Source organism: Telmatherina bonti, assembly GCF_933228915.1.
Source record: "Telmatherina bonti genome assembly, chromosome: 15".
Taxonomy (NCBI): domain Eukaryota; kingdom Metazoa; phylum Chordata; class Actinopteri; order Atheriniformes; family Telmatherinidae; genus Telmatherina; species Telmatherina bonti.
Window position 1 is genome coordinate 13287563 of NC_136613.1, and position 21278 is coordinate 13308840.

A 21278-nucleotide genomic window follows, 5' to 3' on the forward strand; every position below is an offset into this window, starting at 1 on the left:
GTGTTTTTACTAACAGGCTCATCTACCTGCAGTAGAGTTGAGCTACTTAAATTCACCTGGTTCAGTGCCTTGTTGGAAAGAGCTGCCGGACAGGACTTCTACTTTCTACCTCTACTTTATATACTTCTGCTTTTAGTTTTATAAAATCTACAAGACCATCAAACCCATCCAGTTTCAGAAGACGCTACAAAGGCTTAAAAAGAAGATCTCTCAAAGAGGATGAGGCCAGTAAACTACTGCTGGAAGTGAAAGGTCTGTAAAAGGGAAACACAAAATCATGACCAGAGGTAATGACACTGGACTGCCTCACGTGTTGATTGTGTCAAAAGTCAACGTACATGTTGCAATTACATTAAAACAACTGCTTCAATACTAACCTGTCAATCAGAACTCAGAAAGTACATGAAAAATGACAAAAAAGAAAAAGGAAGAGATGTTCATTGTTACACCATGATTTTCATAGTTGCCATTATTTGCTTGTCTTTCTTATCATGATTTTAATGCTCATGCTACAGAAAAACAAAATACTAAACAAAACTGCCAGGATTGTTTGCTGTTGAAGTGCCCGTATTCCTCAGACCTCAAAGCCCAATGATACATAAACTAACCAGCGTACCCTAAAAAAAGCTGAATATTATTTATTCTCTTTTCAGCTCCTCAAAACATCAAGACTCACAGTTCATCTTTGCTTTTTTCAAACCCCCTTTCTAGTCCCATAGCCATGCTGACAGTTTCATAACAGTGCTCTGTTCTGCGTTCGGGTGAGTGGCCCACGGGGATGCAGTCGTAGCCTTTGCTGGATGAGCTCATGCGCTTCCTGTTGCGTGCACCTGGCTGATAGAGCTGCATGGCCGGGCGGTCCTGCGGTGACACAAGAGAGCAGGGACATCAGAGAGACAAGCAGTGCAAGGGTTATGTACTACAGTTTATGTATCCACACTTCTTCTTTGCGTTTAGTTGACTTATGTGTGAAGTGAATCCCAGTGTGAGCTGGACTAGAAAGAACTCTCCATTTTGCTAACACAAGGAAATTAAGTATCAGAGGAAGTCTGTCACCACTGCCTGTGTTTAGCCCACAAACACTGGAACACCACCACTATTTCTTAACAGGGTTGTAATTATTTGTAGTGCATGTTTCGGGCTGTGCACGCTGGAATCTGGCAATGGAAAGTAGTTGCATGGTTGTGAGAAAAATAGAGGAGGAGAGGAATTATGTCCTCCAAGGCTAGGCTGAAACATTTATTCTTCTAAAATAATTTATGACTTCTATTATGTTACAAACGCAGAAAACTGATGACGAAGTATCTTCATTCTCTTGTCTTTTGGTAAATTCAAAGTCAACAATCAATGCGACTGCCACGGTGCGTCGGTGCAGTCATATTCATGATGCACTGTGGTGTAAAACTGCAGCTATTCACCAACTGAATGTTATGGCATTCACACACAATTACACAATACAAGTAAAATAAGGTTAAAAAAACATCATGGAATTTTCTGAGAATATATATTTTATTTTACAAAGTTGACAACACTGTAGTTTTTCTTTTCTATAAGCATCACAGTAAATTATAACTAAACAGGAGTAGATTTTTCACCCCATAAAACTGAATTGTATGAAGGCCTATTGTTATAAACGATTCAGGTAGTGCCAGTGTACATGAGTGTGCAGTGGCTTCATTCAGATCCTTCTGCAATAAATGTCAGGCTCAAACAACCAATTATGAGGTAGATAACAAATTTAAATCACTTAGTGATATTATGGTAGTTATGTCCATTTTTACATACTCTATTCAATTTAATCATCAGAGCACATTTAAGGTGGAAAAAAAAGTTCAGGTGCTGTTTTTCAAATGCATTTGATTAATCAACAAATTGAAGTGTGTCATTCTACAATAAAAAATGCTGTTGAAAACATTCAAGCTTCCAGTTCCAGTTCCAGCTTCCAGTCCTAAGTTCAACAAGGTCAGACTATGACTGCTGCAAGAAAACCAAGAGCTACATCAGGCCTCAGTCAGTATGTTACCCCTGACAGCAGGACGGGAAAAAGACTGAAAAGTACTGCTTGTTTGGAAGAACAGCAGAATAAAGACTCTTTCACCTACAATGAACGTGAACAATGTTTGCATAATTAGCAGGAACCAGCAACATGTTGTGAAATCGGTGTCTGAAACATAACCACAAGTTTACATCATGAAAAGCAAATAAATCCCCCTCCTCCCAATCTCATGCTCACCTTCTCGCTCACCTTGTTTCGGAGGCGTTCCTTCCTATTACTCAGGTCATCCCTATCCTCCTTTCCCATTTTGTCTCCACCTTCAGGACAGTAAGAATAGTTATGATGATGCCCCTCTTTCTTGGCACGATCCTGGCAGTAGCCCTTCCCCCATTTGGTCTCATCTTTCCTGCGCATGAACTTGTCAAACTCGTAGTGATGCTGCTGTCGTTTCCTATCGTCGTCTTTTCCTCGGTGATCCTTATCTCTCTGCCTGCGCCCGTGCTGCTCTCTCTGCTCCTTGTCACTCTCAGGCTGACCTCTAGTGGTCAGAGTATAGATTGCAAAGACAACATATTAGCCGATAAATAGAAATAACTGTTACGATTATATTTACTGGCATCACATCATAATTAGGTTCACTTTCAGGTTTGTTAGAGTTTACTAGTGGGAAGAAAACAACAAGTATCCTATGTGTGTGCTGAATCTGTTGTAAAAAGTTTTACACTCTGTTATTTCAAATGGAATTTATGAATTATAATAATATTTTGTTGCAGATGTTTCATACTCCTCTGCCAAAAGACATACATTAACATCCAGACAATAGTATTTTAGGAGAGCATGTTAATGTGTACAATTTACTCTTTTTCCATTGCAAATGAGTGTTGAATTAAGTTGAACTGGAGACTATTTCCCAGTGTTTAATGAACAGTTTAAGATTTCTCACTTCTCTTTGTGTTCTTTTAATTTCAGCTGTCCTCCAGATTTTTCCCATTTGCCTCTGTCTGCCTCTCCATTGTCGCTTTTGTCCTTTATTCGGTCTGAATCCACATCATCATCTCTGTCACTCTTCTTCAGGAGCTGCACATACAAATAAAATCAAAACAAAATAAAAAAAAAGGTCCACATCTTCATGCTGCCAGACCACTCAAAGAAAAAACCAACAACTTTTGATCAAACAGCTTTGTAGTGACAATGTTACCTTAATTTTAATGTCTTTTTCAGATAATTTCTTCTGTTTGTCTGCCTCTTTTCGCTTACGTCTCTCCTCCTCCCGTCTCTTCCTCTTTTCCTCCTCCCTCTGCCGTTTCTTTTCCAGCTCCCTTCTTCTCCTCTCCTCTCTCTTCTCCTCTCTTATTCTCTGCCGAGAAGCATGTCACATGTTGAATGTGATTTCTTTTGCATTTGAAACACTTACTAGTGGGTCTTTTTTTAAATTTTGCTCACTTGTTTCTCAATTTTTTTATTTTTGATGTACTCCAGCAGTGGCGTAGTCCGTTTGGCTGGAAACAGACATGAAAAGGGAAATAAATATAATTTTGGTTGAGTGATTGTAATTCACTTTTTTTATTGTTATAAAAAAGAAAAACACTGTTTGCATAGTAATCTGTATATGTACCTATGAGCTCTCTGGTCTTGGCCTCTATCTCCCCAAGTAGAATCTCAGGGTTTGCCATAGACTTTTCTTCATCGCAGGAGTAATTCTCCAAGAATCGCTTGTATTCTGGGTCTGAGTGAGTTTCACAGACATATGGGGTAAAGATCAAAGTAAACTTAAGCATATTTAATCTAAATATAGACTCTTTCTGTAGCCTAAACCCATTTAGAAATGTACTTATACAGGAATCGATCACAATGTTCTGGGTATTAGTACCTTCTTCAATGCTTCCTGCTTTGGCATCTTTTTTCTTAAGTTTCTTTTTGGAAATCTTCTGGAAAGGGGCAAATTCTACCACTGCAGGATATTCCTGGCCTGGGTGAATATTGACATACAAGGCATTTCATTATCTATCATACCAACTTCCAAGCAGTAACAATGGAAACACAAGTGCCAAAGCTTCATCTGTGCTCATGAACTTTAACCTGTAGCTGCAAAACAAACATGCTTTTGTTTGTATTTCATACAGTAAAACAGATGAGCTCCATGCCAACATTCACTGTCAACAAAGTAAAAGTCTGAAGGAAATTAAATATATTTATATATATCTAAAATATACATATATATATGTATATATATATATATATATATACCCTTGTTGTCAATGAAGACATAGCCATCAAATCGATCCCTAAACAGCAAGATATCTTCTGTGTTTTTAAAACTTATATAAGCTCTGGAGAACAGGTGAGGATAGAGACTGTGAAGACAAACAAAACATCCTGAAGTCAGAAATATTTACTTGGATAGACAACAACATTTTCTGCATCATAAACCAAAAAACAACAAACTGATCATACCTTTGATCTGCTGGGAAAAACTCAAAATAATCATAAGATGGAAGTGGACTAAGTTGTTCTTCTAGCTGGTCCTTTGATAGGTTAGGTGGGAGTCTTCGAATCACCACCTGGAAACAGTCATTCACACGTTCATCTTCTGATCACCAAAATGCAAAGGCAACTACTCTGTAAAAAACTTTTTTCAATAAAGGTGCTTCAAGGTTTAAACACTCTATTCTGAAGAGACCACAACAGAAAACATAACATTTCCCTTTTTTGTCTCCGCGTACAGCCGAGGCAGCACAGTTTTAGATTGTTATGGGGGGTTTGAATAAGACATGTCGGAAAGTGTAAAATGCAGATGATATAAGTATATATTCATGTAATATCTTCTTAATTTTCATATGTCCTTTTGTTTATACAGGATTATATACAGATGCTTTCAACTTGTCCATGTTGGCCTTCTAGTTCATTAGAAACTGAGTGATAAACTATCAGTACCATTTAATTCAAAGTTTTTATGTTTTGCTTTGAAAAAGATAAAGAAAAAAGAAAAAAAAATGTCTTCATCTTGATCCTGGAACAGATACAGATAATTTATTTATTGCATTTATTTATTGGGGGGGGGGGGGGGGGGGGGGTTCCAAGTGAAGTCTGCTGCAGATTTGGCTTTCAGTACACTTCTTGATGAAGAAGACATTTATTCTTATTATGTGGACGTATATTCCTACAAAGTCCATAACGGTGTAAAATCCAGCATTTATCCATCTCTGCAAACCACCCTCTACACATCTGCATAATCTGATCCTGTACATTGGGAAACCAAAAAAAAAAAAAAAAAAAAAAAGAAAAAAAACCCCACAAATTCTGTGCAGTGAAATAGAGCACTATGGCAGACATAGGTAGAAATGATCATACTTCCTCTGTTCTTTACATTCTAAATATTAAAAGTAGTTTAATGAAAGGTCATGTAGTTTTAGGAAAAGCCAGAGACTGCTAGGCTTTATGATTTAATTTGACAAAGTTATTAAATATGCACAATTTAAAACTGTAAAAATTACATTTTGTTATTTCCAGTGAGAAGGAAACTTCAGCGAAATTAGAATATTCCAAAAGTAATTTTTACAACCTTACAGCCAGTGTTGGGAAAGCTATCACAAATCTGCTTAAAAGAAAATGAGCTGCAGATTTGGTTACTGATGAATACCCATGTCAGTCATATCATACCAGTCCCACCACATTGCTTCTTGGAAATGCTCTTTCTGCATCAGTATTACCAAAGTTGACCAAAAAGCAGCACTTAAACAGTGTGGTCCAGCTAATTCCTAACAAAACTTAAATGTCGGCTCCATTTTATGACTGTAATGTAAATATCACCTCATGACTTGACTGTGTCTTGTTTATGGACATAGCTGGAATGTACAATTCTGGCTCTTGAAGGCCCCTAACCTCCAGGTGTGAGATGTTTCTCAGCTTCAACACATCTGGATCATTTAAGCTGAATAAATACTGACAAAGATGATTAAACACAAACTCTTTGTACTTTATTGATTAATGCAGCGTCTGGATGATTAATAAAAAACAATTCACCGCTGTTGACAGATTTTAATTTGAAATTGGGTTATTGGGGCCACTTCAGTTATGATAAACAACTTATAATTTTGTAAAACGTTTTGTAGACACGCCATTGTGTGTGATACATGTCAACAGACCGTGCATGTGAATCGTGTGTTGCAGTCTCCTGCGTTCCTTCGGACATCATGGAAATTTAAGTTGCAGGTTATATGTCAGCTCAACATTTAAACGAAAGCAGCCCAACTTCAGAGGAAATATGACATTTAAACTCAGAGTACGTAATAGTTAGTCTGACATCTCATAAAAGCGATGGGCTCCAGCTCCTGTCGCTGTCCGCGGTGCTGAAACGCATCCCTCCTCCATGACTGTTTTACACGCAGCATAAACAATGCGACATACGCAAAAAGCTCGACCACGTACCTTAGTGAAAACCTCTTTCTTCTCTTCTTTCTGCTTGGGATTAATGTTTTCCTGCTCTCTTTGGATGTCCCTAAACTGTATCTCCACGGCACTTTTCTCCTTACCCACGGTCATCGGGTCCTTTTCAGACCTCATTTCTCTCCACCTCCCTGTCCTCGCTGGCGCTAAGCTACTCTGTTCTCGCGAGGGTAGAGGAACCAAATCTCGCGAGAGGAGAGAGACGAGGTTGTTCGTTTCTCAGAAGTGTATAGATGTGACATATGTATTTTTGTGTTTATTATTAAAATAAAATCCTGAATTACATTTATTTTTCAAAATAATTTCATAAAACATAGCTGTTGGCAAACAAACAAACAAACAAACAAACATAAACAGTTAGTCCTTGTTCAATGTGGGATAAACAGTCGTCCACTCCAATAATCCAAACCCAGTGCTACTTTGTATGGAGTCTAAGGGGTTCCACATCCATCAGAAGCACTATGGGGGTCCCGGGTCGGGCTTCATGCAGGAAGAGCTGCCGGGAGCCGTGTAGTTGTCCACAGACCTGCAGGACTCATTATGAGATGACTGGCTCGCTGACCGCCCGTGGATATCACGGAAGGGAACTGAAGAGAAGTAAACGAAACGAAGTCGTCAAAAAGGGAAAACGAGTTGCGAGTTCAGAACGACTCTGTTGGCCGTGGCCTGAATAATATATTTAATAAATTATGATCATACTTTTCGAGCACTAGACACAAAATCTTTTCTAATGCATCTAGAAGGGTTACTTTTTACGAGCTGCCCCCAAACTCACCACTGAGAAGAGTTTGTTTTCCACAGCTGGTCTCCACGCACAGCCCGAGTCTCACAGGTGTGGACACGGAATTCTTGTGGCTGGGGACAAACGTGGAGCAGGTGTCGAGGTCCCCGAAGACCCGACTGTGATTGTAAACACCGGTCGATTTAGAAGGAGTACAACCCATCTCTCCTCAGGTTACCACGACTGGTCTCTAGTGAACAGAAAACCCGATAGGATGGGAGAGAAGTTGCGTTTTCATCTAAGGCTGTGACACCTCACTCCTCCCCTGAACCTGTTTATGACATACGAGAGGATGGTCTTTAATGTAGGGTTTGATATATTTATATATATATATACATGTATATATATTTATATATATGTATATATATATATATATATATGTATATATATATGTGTGTGTGTGTATAAACACTACTGAGCCTCATTTTGACTTGTTGATTTTATCAACGTTTGATCAGCCTGTAGTGTGTTTTTCCCACTTTAATTTTGAGTACAACTCTAAATGCAGACCTCCATGGGTTGATACATTTGATTTTCATTGATAAGTGTTAAGATTTTGTTGTCTGAAAACATTCAACTATGAAAAAAAAAGTATTAAATAAAAATATTTAATTCATTCAGATCTACATTAGTTTAGTGTTCCCTTTACTTTTTTTGAGCAAAATATATATATATATATATATATATATATATATATATATATATATATATATATATATATATATATGTGTGTGTGTGTGTACAGAGAGAGATATAAATAGATTAGTTTTCACCTTTTGAAAAGGCCTTTTATCAAAGTGAAATGTAGTTAATAATTAAATGGTTCTGACACCATAAAGGCAGTAAATCCATAAAAATATTCTGTCAATGGAAAAAAAATAAGTTACAAGTACTTTGATGTGCTTTTTACTATAAACATGGGTTGCGTGTGGAACCCAGTGCAACAGGGGGCTGAATAAATTAAACACTTTTTTCTCACAGTTTAAACAATACGAAAAAATGTGGATGCATACATGGTTTATTAGAGGAATAGCGAAAAGAAAAGCATTTCTTTCACCAAACCTGATCATAAGCTGGCTCTTTATTCAGGGTGAAAATCCACAGGTTAAGTAACATGGAAAATCCTGCCACAGGCAGTAAGAGGTGACTATAGTATAGTCTTTAAATTTGTGGTGTGTGGCTGTGTTTGCTCTCTTCAAACAAGGGTCTGCCTGCCACATTTATCCAGTGTTTTAACCCAAGGAAAAAATACTCAATCCCACAAAAAAGCATGTCAATTTACCCCTTTAAAGTGCAGTTTTGCAAAAATATGCTACACAGCAAGTGTTGTATATAAATTCACACACATCAATGTTCAAAATAGTCATAACTTTATCTGCCTTGTTTTGTCATTGTTAAAAGAACCATAAAATGCACAACAAGGGGAATCGACATGTAAGAGGAGCAGTTGCTAAAGCTGGGGTTTGGATGTTGTCCCTGGGCTTGGATATGCGTACTTAAAGACAACCTGTTACTATAAACAGTTCCTACTGGACAAGATTAGATCACGTGCTGGTGTCTGATAAGGTGTCCAACATCATGTCACCCTCATACATATCACACTCCAGGGTTAACGAGAGTCGAAGAGGCGTCTCCAGCATCATCTTGTCCTGATTGGACACCGATGTTTCCAATGACGACATATTAGTCTCTTCAAGCCTGGGAGAAGCCAGACTGTCAGCAGGCTCCGATGTGTTCAATGTCTTCATCAGTGCTGGAGTGTTCAAGCTGCCTCGCACCTTGTCATCGATGTCTGTGCCTTAGTGAAAACAAGTGATAAATGTTGAAAACATCACAATGATTATTTTAAGCTAAGTCTACTAATGACTAAATGACGTTTTCTAGTACAAATAAAATAAAAAATCCAAGATTTCACTAACCTATGAAAGCACCGGTGTCACCGATGTACATCTCAATGCAGTGGCCAAGCATGGTCACAGAGAAAGTGTCATCCCTTTTCAGTCCTAGTGCCTGACACAAAGGAAAGACAAAAATAAAAAAAAAAAACCTCAAAGATTGTCATTTGGAAAATAAGTTGACTTTACAGGGTCAGGAAAACCTGCAAAAAACCCCATGAAAAAAAAGAAAACCACTTCCTTAAACTTACCGTGTGAAAGTAGTCAATAGCACTTTCAAAGTCACCCATGAGCGTGTGCACGTATCCTATGGCAGCATAGGTGGAGGCATGCTGTGGGATCAATACCAGTGCTTGACGGTGGTACTCCAGAGCCTGCTCGTATTTTCTACAAAAATCCAACATAGCAATATACAAAAGTGTTATTCATAAATTTAACTAAATTTCACCTGTCGCAATCAACTGACATTAATTAGCTAATTCATTCATTCCCGTCCATTGATGGAACATTGGAAGTCCGAAAATGACCATCCAAACTTTCCTTGTAGACATTTGTACATTGAAAATGGCTGAGACAGTCTGAGTGTGATACATATCAATCAGTCATTGGTTGTGTAATCAATAAAAATGATAAATAGTTTTGAGAAACAAAACAAATTGCAAGTCAGGCTTACCCCAGACTTAACATTGCATAGAAAATGCTTTTAAATATAACAATAAATCCACAATGAACAGGGGAAAAACCACTTGTTGGACACCCATTATGCAATACAAATGTAATAACAAGGTGGTAACACGATCCCTGGATGTGTGGTTATTCATACATGTGTGTCCAGTATTCTTTCGAGTAAACCTTGACATAAAAAAACAAAAACAAAAAAAAAACAAAACAAAACTATGAGCACATCTATAGTGACTTTTTCTTTTCTTTAAATCCAAATAGGAAACTGAAAAGTATGTTTGGCTCTGTACTTACTTTAGTTTCCGACACACATGGCCTAAGTTGTTTAACAGGGGCTCCCACTTATCCACAGTAACCTTAAGTGGATTAAAAGACATCAAGGTAAACGAAAGAAGAACTGACCACCTTTTGAAGACACGCAACTCCACTACTTAAAGCACAGGTGTCAAACTCCAGTCCAGGTTGTTGTTGTCTCCATGCTCCAACACACCTGACTCAAATTAATACATAGGTTGACATGAAGCAGCAGGATCCATTTGATTTTAATCACGTGTGTTGGTGCAGGGAAACAACAAAAACCAGCCGGATACGTCCCTCGAGGACTGGAGTTTGACACCCCTGACTTAAAGAAACCATCTGTTACCTCATTTCCAATGGCTTTGATCTTCTCCATAGCATCAAGAAATAACCTCTCTGCTGTCTTCCAGCTAAGTCGAGAAAAGGAGAAAACATTCGGAAGTTCATGGGGATAAAAATAAGGACATTTTCCCTTTAATCAATACATCACTACTAAGTCTTATCAATATGTCTTTAGTGACAGGATATGTACCACAATCATTTAAAACTGCTGTAATCAAGCCTTTACTTAAAAAGCAATCTCTGGATCCAGAGGTGATAGCAAATTATAGACCTATATCTAACCTCCCGTTTATGTCCAAAATTCTGGAGAAAATAGTTTCCGCTCAGCTACATGCCCACCTGAGCAGAAATAATTTATGCGAGGAGTTTCAGTCAGGATTTAGAGCTCATCATAGCACTGAGACAGCATTGGTGAAAGTTACTAATGACCTTCTTATGGCCTCAGACAAAGGACTTGTGTCCGTACTTATCTTGCTTGATCTTAGTGCTGCATTTGATACAGTCGATCATAACATTCTGTTACAAAGACTAGAACAGGTGATTGGAATTACAGGTACAGCGTTAAGCTGGTTTAAGTCATATTTATCTGATAGACTTCAGTTCGTTCATGTAAATGACAAGTCCTCCTCCCAAACTACAGTAAGTCATGGAGTTCCTCAAGGTTCTGTACTTGGACCAATACTCTTCACACTATATATGCTCCCTTTAGGCAAAATTATTAGACAGCATGGAATAAACTTTCATTGTTATGCAGATGATACTCAACTATACTTATCCTTTAAACCAGATGAAACAAATCAGCCCAATAGGCTACAAAATTGTCTCATAGACATAAAGACTTGGATGTCTAGAAATTTTCTCCTCTTAAACTCAGATAAGACTGAAGTAATTCTCGTTGGATCCGAAAAACTCAGAGCTAAATTTTCCGGTTTTGTAATGAACCTGGATGGCATTACTTTAGCTTCCAGTGCTACAGTGAGAAACCTTGGAGTAATATTTGACCCTGACCTGTCCTTTGGTCCACATATTAAGCAGGTTACTAAAACAGCCTTCTTTCATTTACGTAATATAGCCAAAATTAGGGACATTCTGTCTCAGAGTGATGCAGAAAAACTGGTTCACGCTTTTGTTACTTCGAGACTAGATTACTGTAACTCTCTATTACTGGGCTGTCCTAAATATGCCCTGAAAACCCTTCAGCTGATCCAGAATTCTGCAGCCAGAGTCCTGACCAGAACCAGCATGAGAGATCATATTTCTCCAGTTTTAGCCTCTCTTCATTGGCTGCCTGTTGAATCTAGAATAGAATTTAAAATCCTTCTCCTTACATATAAAGCCCTCCACAACCAGGCACCACTATATATCAAAGACCTCATTGTTCCTTATATACCAAGCAGAGTACTTCGTTCGCAGACTGCAGGCTTACTTGTGGTTCCTAGAGTCTCAAAGAGCCGAGCAGGAGGCAGAGCCTTTGGTTATCAGGCCCCTCTCTTATGGAATAAGCTCCCAGTTAGTGTTAGGGAAGCAGACACCCTCCCCACCTTTAAGACTAGGCTGAAGACTTATCTTTTTGATAAGTCCTATAGCTAGGGATGGTTAGCATCCCTTAGTTATGCTGCTATAGGTTTAGACTGCTGAGGGACATTTCCTGATACACTGAGCTTCTTTCTTTTTCTCTTTATCTCTTTCTTTTACCCCCCCCCCCCCCCCCCCCCCCCCCCATAACAGTGTTGCATCATTAACATGTATGTCTCCTGTCTCAGCAGGTCTCCCTGGCCGGGAGTAGCAGTTCCTGTTGTCTGTTGTCTTTCTGTCCTCTTCCCCCCACACAGCAGAGGCAGATGGCTGCCTGTCCTGAGCCGGGTTCTGCCGGAGGTTTCCTTCCTGTTAAAAGGGAGTTTTTTCCTTCCCACTGTTGCCAGTGTGCTTGCTCAGGATGGGAGACTGAGTTGGACTCAACTCAATCTGTTGGTTTCCTTATATAGGCTATTATGAATTGGCCTTCATTATGTTTTCCCCTCTGTCTGTAAAGCGTCTTGAGATGGCATTGCCGTGATTTGACGCTATATAAATAAAGTTGAATTGAATTGAATTGAAAAATGACTAAAATGTCATATTGATATAATTCTTCTGCTCAGAGCATTTATGACACCTTGGTCCTATCAAAATTCTCTCTGTGTGTGAAGGTGTACACTTACTCTCCATTTTGAAATGCAACCACTGCCACTTCATGTATAACAAACGGGTCCTCTGGAGCAATACTAAGAGCCTGGCTGAAGAAACGCTCTGCCAGCTTGGAGTTGTTGGTCAGACCGTATTCTAGTCCAATGTAGAGCATGGGTAAGTGACATCTAAAGGAGAATGTACAAGTTAAAACACACATTTATTATATTTTTACATTAAGAAAAGATCATTTCAATAATAATGATAATATAATAAAACACTAAAAATGGCATTTAATCAAAATTAATGAAACAAATGGCAACTTTTTTTGCAATGCACGAGACTGAAACATTTCCTTGTTGATTAGAAACTGTCATTTACGACAAACTGTTGAAGCCACAAATGTTTTTTTGCTGGACAACCTTTTCTCTCTTTTTTTTTTTTAAAGTGAAATTTACAACAATTGAGCTCTTACATCAACCATTTCCTTTTAATACACCCACATAGATCCAATGAGCATTTCTCCAATGGCTATATGGAATAAAATTAATTAAGTCCTTTTCATTTCATAAAGCCACATGACAAACTCTTGTGGGATTTTAGACTTGACAACTAAACTTTGCTACTTTTAAAGCACTTATGGATCAAACCAATATACACAAAACCAGCACCTATGTCAAGTCTCCTGTTGAGTCTTCTCTCAAATAAAACAGGACTTGCCACAAAGTTAACTCCACCAGAAATTTTCAGAGCTTTACTTGTTGAACAGTAAAAGTTACCACAGTCAACCTGAATTTTATTACTAAGGTTTGAAGTAAATTCTCCCAAAGTGTAGTAATAAAAAGAAGCATGTTTATACTGGTTAAGTATTGACAGACATTTTATTTACTCACCCTTTCATCAGCTGGGCAGCAGTGAAGTAGGCAGCCATGGCTTGGTCATGCTCACTCTCCACTGCAAATGAGTGACCATAGGCAATCCAAGCCGGACCATAAGTTCTCTCCAGGGTGGTGGCTTTGCTACAGAACATACATAAAAACCAGTCTCTGAATAAACCTAAATGTCAACGGCCAGTGATGCAGATTTAAACAGGATGTTCATACTTTTGAGACTGCAAAGACATACCTAAGGTATCGCCGAGCATGTTCGTTTTTGTGGCCAACCATAAGATAATAGCACCCGACAGCAAACCAGGATACCTGATTGATAACTTACTTTATTATGACACACCAAAGTTCTGCAAACAGGTTCAAAACAGAGTGATGATTCAAGTACAAAATACTTACGGGATTGTTGGGATACAAGTCTACAAGTTTGTGTGAGAGGTAAAACAACTCTGCAGGGAAAAACAAACATCAATCAGATCAGCTTGTCACACAACTAACTTTAATATTCTACATGAATGAATCAGCATTATGATGATATTTGCATTACCATTTGCTTTTCCAAGCTCTACTAATGTTCCTATGTGAACTGGTAAACAGTTGGCATGGAAGGGGTCTTTTACCATCACCCTGAAAAGACCACATCTGTTTCATGAATCTGTTAACAACTTTTTGCTAAGAATAATAAAGAGCCATAAATAAATCATTTTTAAATCCCAGATAAGCCAGCTTTACTCATTGTTAGTTGGGAATGAAATCACTCAAAATTACACATATAAACATACTTTGTATATTGAATACCATTGAATTGACTATTTGTTGACTAATTTGAAACCATAATGAACTGCAATGAAAATAGTAAGCACAAGAGGCAAACAGCTTGGAAGCAAACATACAAACATTTCTTCATGTTTTCCCAAAAGCTGATCTCTTTATTTAAAAATCATTAACCACATTCAAAGGCAAGGTAAAAAAAAAAAAAAGAAAGTTGTGAAGACTTACGTTGATGTGAGTTTGTAGCACATCTTGAAATCACAGTTATAATAATGCCTCTCAGCAAGAGACACCACTACATCCAAGTTGTCCTGAAGACCTTCGACCATCTCTGGCACCACCAAATCGCTGGGCTTGTTATACTGCAAATGGACAGGAGGAGAAGGTGTATGTTCATGGGCATATGTTTGTGAAAATAGATAAAATGTCACAAAAAAAAGGTCAAAAGAAAATGCTCCATCATTTAGGATGGATGAAGGAAGAAGGAAGTAATCTTGTGTTGTCTGGTGAGATTCTTTTAGACTTCAATTTTAAAGCCAACATCTCTGATGGTAAGGACCATACTTGGTAAGCATGTCAATTTACAACAGCACGTGCTGTGAAGGAACAACTACACTAATGATGACTTACAGGTTTTGGGGCAAAATATGTTATAATCCATACCGAGTCTTTTTCAGCCCAAGTCTTGTTTTAGTTAAACAATGCTAAACAACATTTTACACATATATTAACAGTATGTTAGAGCAGTAAAACAGTCTATGTGCTAATGCAGCCAGATATAAAACATGACAAAAAATACTGAAAAGGGCCAAACTTCTGAGCAGATGTAAACCTCAAAAGACATGACAAAATACGAAGAAACAGGTTTCCTTAAGCTCCTAAACCATTTTAGTGTTTGAAAAGTAGATTAAAAAAAATGGTAAATGACTTTGCATTTTAAGATGTGACAAGTTGACCTTTTAGAAATTTGAATTAGATACATGTCTGCTAATTACCAAATTATTATTTGTTTTCAACTGCAGTTAACAGAGGACCAGAGGCTTTGGACATGGGGTTGTACAACAACAAAACAGGTAGAAAAAAATAAATAAATAAATAAAGGAAAATCCATGTCTAGTTTTGGTCTTCTCCAACATGTACTAATATGTGTTCTGTTGTTGTCCTGTCCCACACTTTCTCATTTAAAATAAGCAAATAAAAACAAATGTAGAATCACCCACCTTCTTTAATTTATTCTCAAAAAGGAAGTGTAACAACTCCTCTTCTCCTTCAGTGCACTGCTGGCTCAAAGGAAGTGAGTCAAGGAATTCTTTCTCTAAATAAAAAAATAAATAAAATAAACATTGCATGTTACATACAGATGTACAGTCATCACACAATTTATGGAAAAAAAAAAACATGTAAAGACGAACTCACATTATTTTCAATTTTAACCTCACCTTCCTGTGCAGTCAGCATGTGGTGGGCTGTTAAAAGGTCAAAAGCTTCAAAGCAGTACACATCTAGTTTCAAGGCCTCTTTGTAGCTGGAGGTAGCTAGTGGCCTGTTGTCCATGGCATCATAGATCTTACCCCGCAGGAGACAGATGGAGCTGCTGATCTGAAATATTACAAAGAAGAAAGGAAAACAAAAAGAAAAAATTACAGTTCTACAACAATAATCAGAAATTCACATGGAATTTTTGCCATCCAAAAAAAAAAAAAAAGAGGACATTTGATGACATTTCTGAGGAAGACTAAAGTGACAATTGAAACGAGTCACAACTGAAACCGAAATCTCCTACAGACAGAAGTTGTAAGAAAAATGGTCTTTACTTTTACTCTAAATGACCATTTTAACAAATGAAGTGAGTGCAAACATTGCATATTAACTGATACCTGACAGAAATACCAAATTAGTGAAATTCTAGACAGGTGGAATGAATATAAACTACTAGAAAGAGTAATTAAAGTATTAATGTCCCAATGAAAACCTTGTTTTGTTTCCTCCAGAGGAAGCACTGACACACCAACTTCTACTCCCAAAGAAATGGCCATAATTCCACATAACATGCACGCTAACCTAAATAGTCCAATAAAATGTATTGTAAAACCAGTATATTTTAGCTGCTTTCCCACATGCACCAGAGGTCTAAAATGTTCCAGAGATGTTCTGTTTTGTCAGCTCAAACTTACAGAAGCAGGGGACATATCCCAGTCTTTTGTTGAATCTGTGCCACTGTCCTCCTTTCCACTTCTGTCCAGCAGTTTACTGTTATCTGGCTCCTCTGCATCCAAGATATCCAAGGCCTGCTGGAACTCTTTGGCAGCATACTGGTTAACAGCAAAACAAATATACTTGAAGCATGTTATACATACCTGCATTAAAGGACATGTATGGGAGAGTTCAGAACTACTATGAACATTTTGTATTTACTTACATGGCACCTAGCAGTAAGACACTGACAAGCTCCATACAGCTGTATGAAGAAAAAACAACAAAATAAGTGTTTTATCAAACTTTTATAGAGATAGTACAACTGACCTAAAAAAAAAGAAAAAACATCACAAAATTGTTTTGACAGATTTGTCTTATTAATTGAAACATGACAATTCACTTACTAGCACACAATCTTGTACATACTGAAAATTCACAGATAACCCACCTTGTCAAGTTTTCGTGAACGGAGGGCATGTGAGGCTCTGTGGTACTGTGAGGTTAGGTAAAGGCACTGAGCTAGCCAGTAGATATCCTGGGGATCCTCTGCATATAAAATATAGAAACAAGGTCACTCAGTTATGACCTTACAAAATCATTGCTTTGAGGTTTCACCTTACTGCTGTCCTTATGAAAACACTGCTTTATCTGCCAATTATTTTCACTCATTTTTAAGCCGTGATTCATTATGAACAGACCCTGGATTTACATGCTCAGTAATTGTGTTATCCAACTCCACCGAACTCTTGAATCAAGGTCACACTCAGTGTATGATTACTGTGATTGTCAACTAAAGAAGTCCAGCCTTCTCAACTTTTGGCCCAACCCATGGCCAAATGCAAACATGAACAGCTAAATAGCTTCCAGAAAAAAACAAAAACAAATAAAAATTGCATTTAAATGTTCAAAACACAAGCATTTTACAGTATAAATTGAAAGCAAGTTTCTAATCTTGGTGTCATGGTCGATGACCAGTTGACCTTTAAAGGCTATGTTGCCTCGGTTGCCCGTACTTGCCAATTTGCTCTCTACAACATCAAGAGAATCAGACTGTACCTGACAGAACAGACAACTTAGCTTTTGGTTCAGACCCTGGTCATTTCATGCATCAATTACTGCAATTTCCTTCTGGCAGGTCTGCCTGCATGCTCTGTCAAACCTCTGCAGATGATCCAGAACACTGCAGTGCGTCTGATTTTCAACCAACCCAAACAAGCTCATGTCACCCCGCAGCAAATCACACTTCCCTGGCTTCCGGTTGCAGCACGCATCAAGTTTAAAGCTTTGCTTCTGGCTTACAAAACAATAACTGAAACAGATCCTGTCTACTTTCACTCCTTAATCCAGACCTACACTCCCTCTCGACAGCTACGTTCCACCAGTGAAAGACGCCTCGTGTTACCACCAATACATGGGACTAAATCACTAGCCAGACTCTTATCCTTCGTTGTGCCACGATGGTGGCATTACCTCCCAAACTCTGTCCGCTCTGCAGAGTCCTTGTCTACTATTAAGAGCAAGCTGAAGACACAGCTCTTCAAGGAGCCCTTACACAGTTTAGATGTATTTGTCAGAGGAGTTGGAGAACTTAGTCCACCTCTTTCCAACAAACATTATGGTTATAATTCTTTGCATTTTAACATGGGTAATATTGTGGGGTGGGAATGGAGAAAACAAACAAAACAAAACAAACAAAGCCTGTAGCACTTCATGTAAGGCCTTGCGTCCAACTGGACAGTCCACTAGCACCTTCCTATGATGTCCTCTACTCTTTGATTTCATGCTTGATCTTCGATTTCATGCTTGATCTTCTCACTCATATGTAAGTTGCTTTGGATAAAGGCATCTGCTAAAAACTGTAGAATAGAATAGAATATAACAGAATAGAATAGAAAAGAATAGAATAACAATTCACACTAAAAATTCAACATCACAGAAAATGAATGCATTGATCATTTGCAGAACAAAGTGTCAAACAAGACCTTCAGTTTGTTTAGGGAGAGTGGGAAAACAGAAGGGGATTCAGTTTTTTTTTTTTTTTTAGCTCCAGTGATTTAAAAAAAAAAACACAAAACAACTGGTCCGCGTGATATTTCTAATAAACAAATATTTCAGTTACAGGTGAAACAAATTAACATAGGTTTCACGATACTTTGTGAAAGAACTGATTAAAAATACATATATTTTTTTACAATCCACACAAATGCATATTAAATGCATAATTCCAAAACAATAGCTAAATGAATGAATGAATGATCCAAAGCAGGTTGTAAACTAACCTTAACCATGACCAGGTAAAGAGCGGAAATAATATCCTCTGCCAAAGAACCCGCTAGATTTGAACTTTTTCGTCCAAGTAAAACCACAAGATTACTGCTGAAGTTAGATCACTTAGTATCAAAACATGTTTGGTTTAAAACGTCCCAGATTCAATTATTCTTATATAAACAAACCATTTATGACCGACAAAAGGTAACATTAATTTTTTGTACAAACTACACGTCAATAACACTTTGGTTCAGTACTCACCGTGAGAAAGGGACGCTATCTTGTCGGCCCAAAACAGAGCACTTTGATATTGTTGCTGCAAACGAACATATAAAGACAAAGTGAAAGCAATTTAAAAGCACGGTTATTACTATTATTATAGCTTGGTTACATGGCCAACAGTTTGCTCGGGTGCCAGAAAAAGTTTATTACACTGTTTATTAGCTAACATTTTTAGCTAGCAACTGAGGCAGTAGCAAAGTCGTGAATAGTCTTACCTGGTCAATATAATGCCGTACTCGCTTTCTAAGTCTGTCAAGATTCATTTTGATTATTTTAAAAGCTGAAGTTGTAAATATCAAAAGTGTGTCATATCTAAAGACAAGCAAACGTGTTCTACTTCGTAAGCACTAGCTTGCTAGCTGCGGGGAAACGAATCCGCGGCTTCTCTTTGCACCAAGTGTCATGCGAAATGACGTTGTAGGAAAACCCGACTCACAACACAAGTTCCGCCTTTAATCCAAAACTTTAAAATTTGATGGACTGCATACTTTTCATTTACAATACTAAAACCTGCAATAAATAAAAAAATAAAAACGTTTGGTTCGTTTAACTACATGGCAATGTATTCATCTCTGAGTTTCTGTTTTGTAACTATGAGTAAGGAGTGTTGGTTACTTTCGGCAGCTTCAAGACTGAATTTAATGGATTTCCACGGCGGATGAAACTATAGTTAAAAGAGGCATTAATTATTTACACCACCTAAAGATCACCTAAACTGATTGTCTTGTACCAATTATGATCATATTTGTTTTTGTCAGATTTCGTTTTGTTTTAGTAGACAGAGTCAAATCCAATCGAGAAAAGAAAAATGAAAAGGTCAAAGATAAAGCTTTTTGGAAATAGCTGAACTGCAGCACTGAATGCTAAGTCTAGTGATTAATGAACCTGCATTGTTCTAAAAAGTGATTCCTGCTAAATCTGACACTGAGAAAGAACAAAATCAATCCATAAAGATCCATTTTTAACATTTCTTTTTGCCATGCTCCTTACTTTTGCCCCGTTCTTCTACTTCAAAAGTTTTATGATACATATTTCATTGATTCCACTACAATTAAAAATTAGTGTTTAAAATGCCTTTTGCAATTTCATTAAATCAAACGAATGACAACTTGAATACAAATTATAGACTATTTAACAACATATTTAATAGAATCGTGGGGCTAACTTTATGATTCACTATATTGATAATGAATATATTGAAGCTCATTTTATTTATTTATTCATTTTAAGGATAGATATTTAATTATTTTGTGCGCAGAACTGCTATCTTGAAGTGACAATTATGAGATGGAGTTAAACAACACAATGCGTGACGTGCAAATCCCTACAGCCATTCTTTCTCTGTGGCTTCATTTGGCTTTTCATGGGCATTATGAACATTACAGGCCCAAACAGGTGCTACATGAGAATGAATGAATGAATGAACAGGTGCTACATGAGTAAAAACTAAAACAAACAAACAAACAAACAAAAAAAAAACCCAACAACAACAACAAAAAAAAACCTAAATAGGCCTGCATGAAAATGAATGATTAATTTGCCTTTCTGTAATATCTCTCGGACTGTTTTAACTCAGTCTAAGTCAAAACTGTAAACTTCCCCTGTTTGATCGGAGCTCAGATATTGCAGTCTATTTGCTATCGCTTTCGCACGGTTGCCATGGCAACAGCTTGAGCGATGAAAGGTTCTCAGACGATGAGCTTGTTTAAGTTCCACACAGGGAGACACAGAGCCACACATGGATATAGCCTAATTAGTGAGGAGACTGTGGAGGGAATGACTAAAAAAGAAAAATACAAACGAGCTGTGAAGACTCTGTTTCACAAACTTCAAAGTAAAAATGTACTGAAATGCAAGCAAACCTTTAAATGAGAACAAAATGACATCTTTCCATTCGCTGCACATTGAAAATAATTAGCCAGTAACAATAACAGACTCAACTGTAAACATTTCGAGCTGATGCCTGACTGAAGGAAAATAAAACGGACGCCTGAAACCCACAACCTAACTGTGGTATGTTTATTTAAACTTATATTTAAAAAAAAAAAAGTACCATGCATATTATTTGTAGAATTAGGTCTAGGTCTGTGAAAAGAATCTAATGATTTGATGAATGAAGCCCATTTAAGTGACGCGACTTCATGAATGAACTTCTATATTGCAACACTCCCCTCTAGTGTCTAGAGATGGCTACGACAACTCCTTTTCGTTCAACTTTGAACACTTACAAATTCAGCTTTGACACCAGAATGATAAAAAAAAACAGCACTTAT

The 21278-nt window shown here is 37.6% G+C and overlaps 2 protein-coding genes across 2 annotated transcripts; both read right to left on the bottom strand.

Moving 5' to 3' along the window:
- Positions 1-672: 672 nt before the first annotated feature.
- Positions 673-6559, bottom strand: upf3a (UPF3A regulator of nonsense mediated mRNA decay; the record flags this gene model as incomplete). Its single annotated transcript, XM_079254658.1, has 10 exons — positions 673-861; positions 2234-2534; positions 2940-3073; positions 3195-3353; positions 3440-3495; positions 3612-3722; positions 3867-3965; positions 4244-4350; positions 4451-4557; positions 6425-6559. 10 exons carry the CDS (start codon positions 6557-6559, stop codon positions 673-675), a joined length of 1398 nt encoding a protein of 465 aa, XP_079110784.1.
- A 1664-nt stretch (positions 6560-8223) lies between these two features.
- cdc16 (cell division cycle 16 homolog) lies at positions 8224-19388 on the bottom strand. Its single transcript, XM_079254498.1, has 18 exons — positions 19221-19388; positions 18985-19039; positions 16904-17001; positions 16679-16717; positions 16434-16571; positions 15699-15858; positions 15480-15574; positions 14488-14621; positions 14036-14115; positions 13888-13937; positions 13727-13800; positions 13495-13620; positions 12637-12789; positions 10443-10506; positions 10094-10155; positions 9370-9505; positions 9143-9233; positions 8224-9021 (listed from the first exon to the last, which is right to left on the bottom strand). The coding sequence occupies exons 1-18, from the start codon at positions 19266-19268 to the stop codon at positions 8768-8770; spliced, it is 1857 nt and encodes a 618-aa protein (XP_079110624.1). The 5' UTR covers positions 19269-19388; the 3' UTR covers positions 8224-8767.
- Between the last annotated feature and the right edge of the window lie 1890 nt (positions 19389-21278).

Excerpts from the sequence above, each read along its gene's own strand:
- cdc16 (XM_079254498.1), bottom strand. The coding sequence starts at position 19,268 with ATGAATCTTGACAGACTTAGAAAGCGAGTACGGCATTATATTGACCAG. Across the intron at positions 9,234-9,369 it reads CTATTGACTACTTTCACACG|GCACTAGGACTGAAAAGGGA; the intron begins GTAAGTTTAAGG and ends CCTTTGTGTCAG. Across the intron at positions 9,022-9,142 it reads TGACACCGGTGCTTTCATAG|GCACAGACATCGATGACAAG; the intron begins GTTAGTGAAATC and ends GTTTTCACTAAG.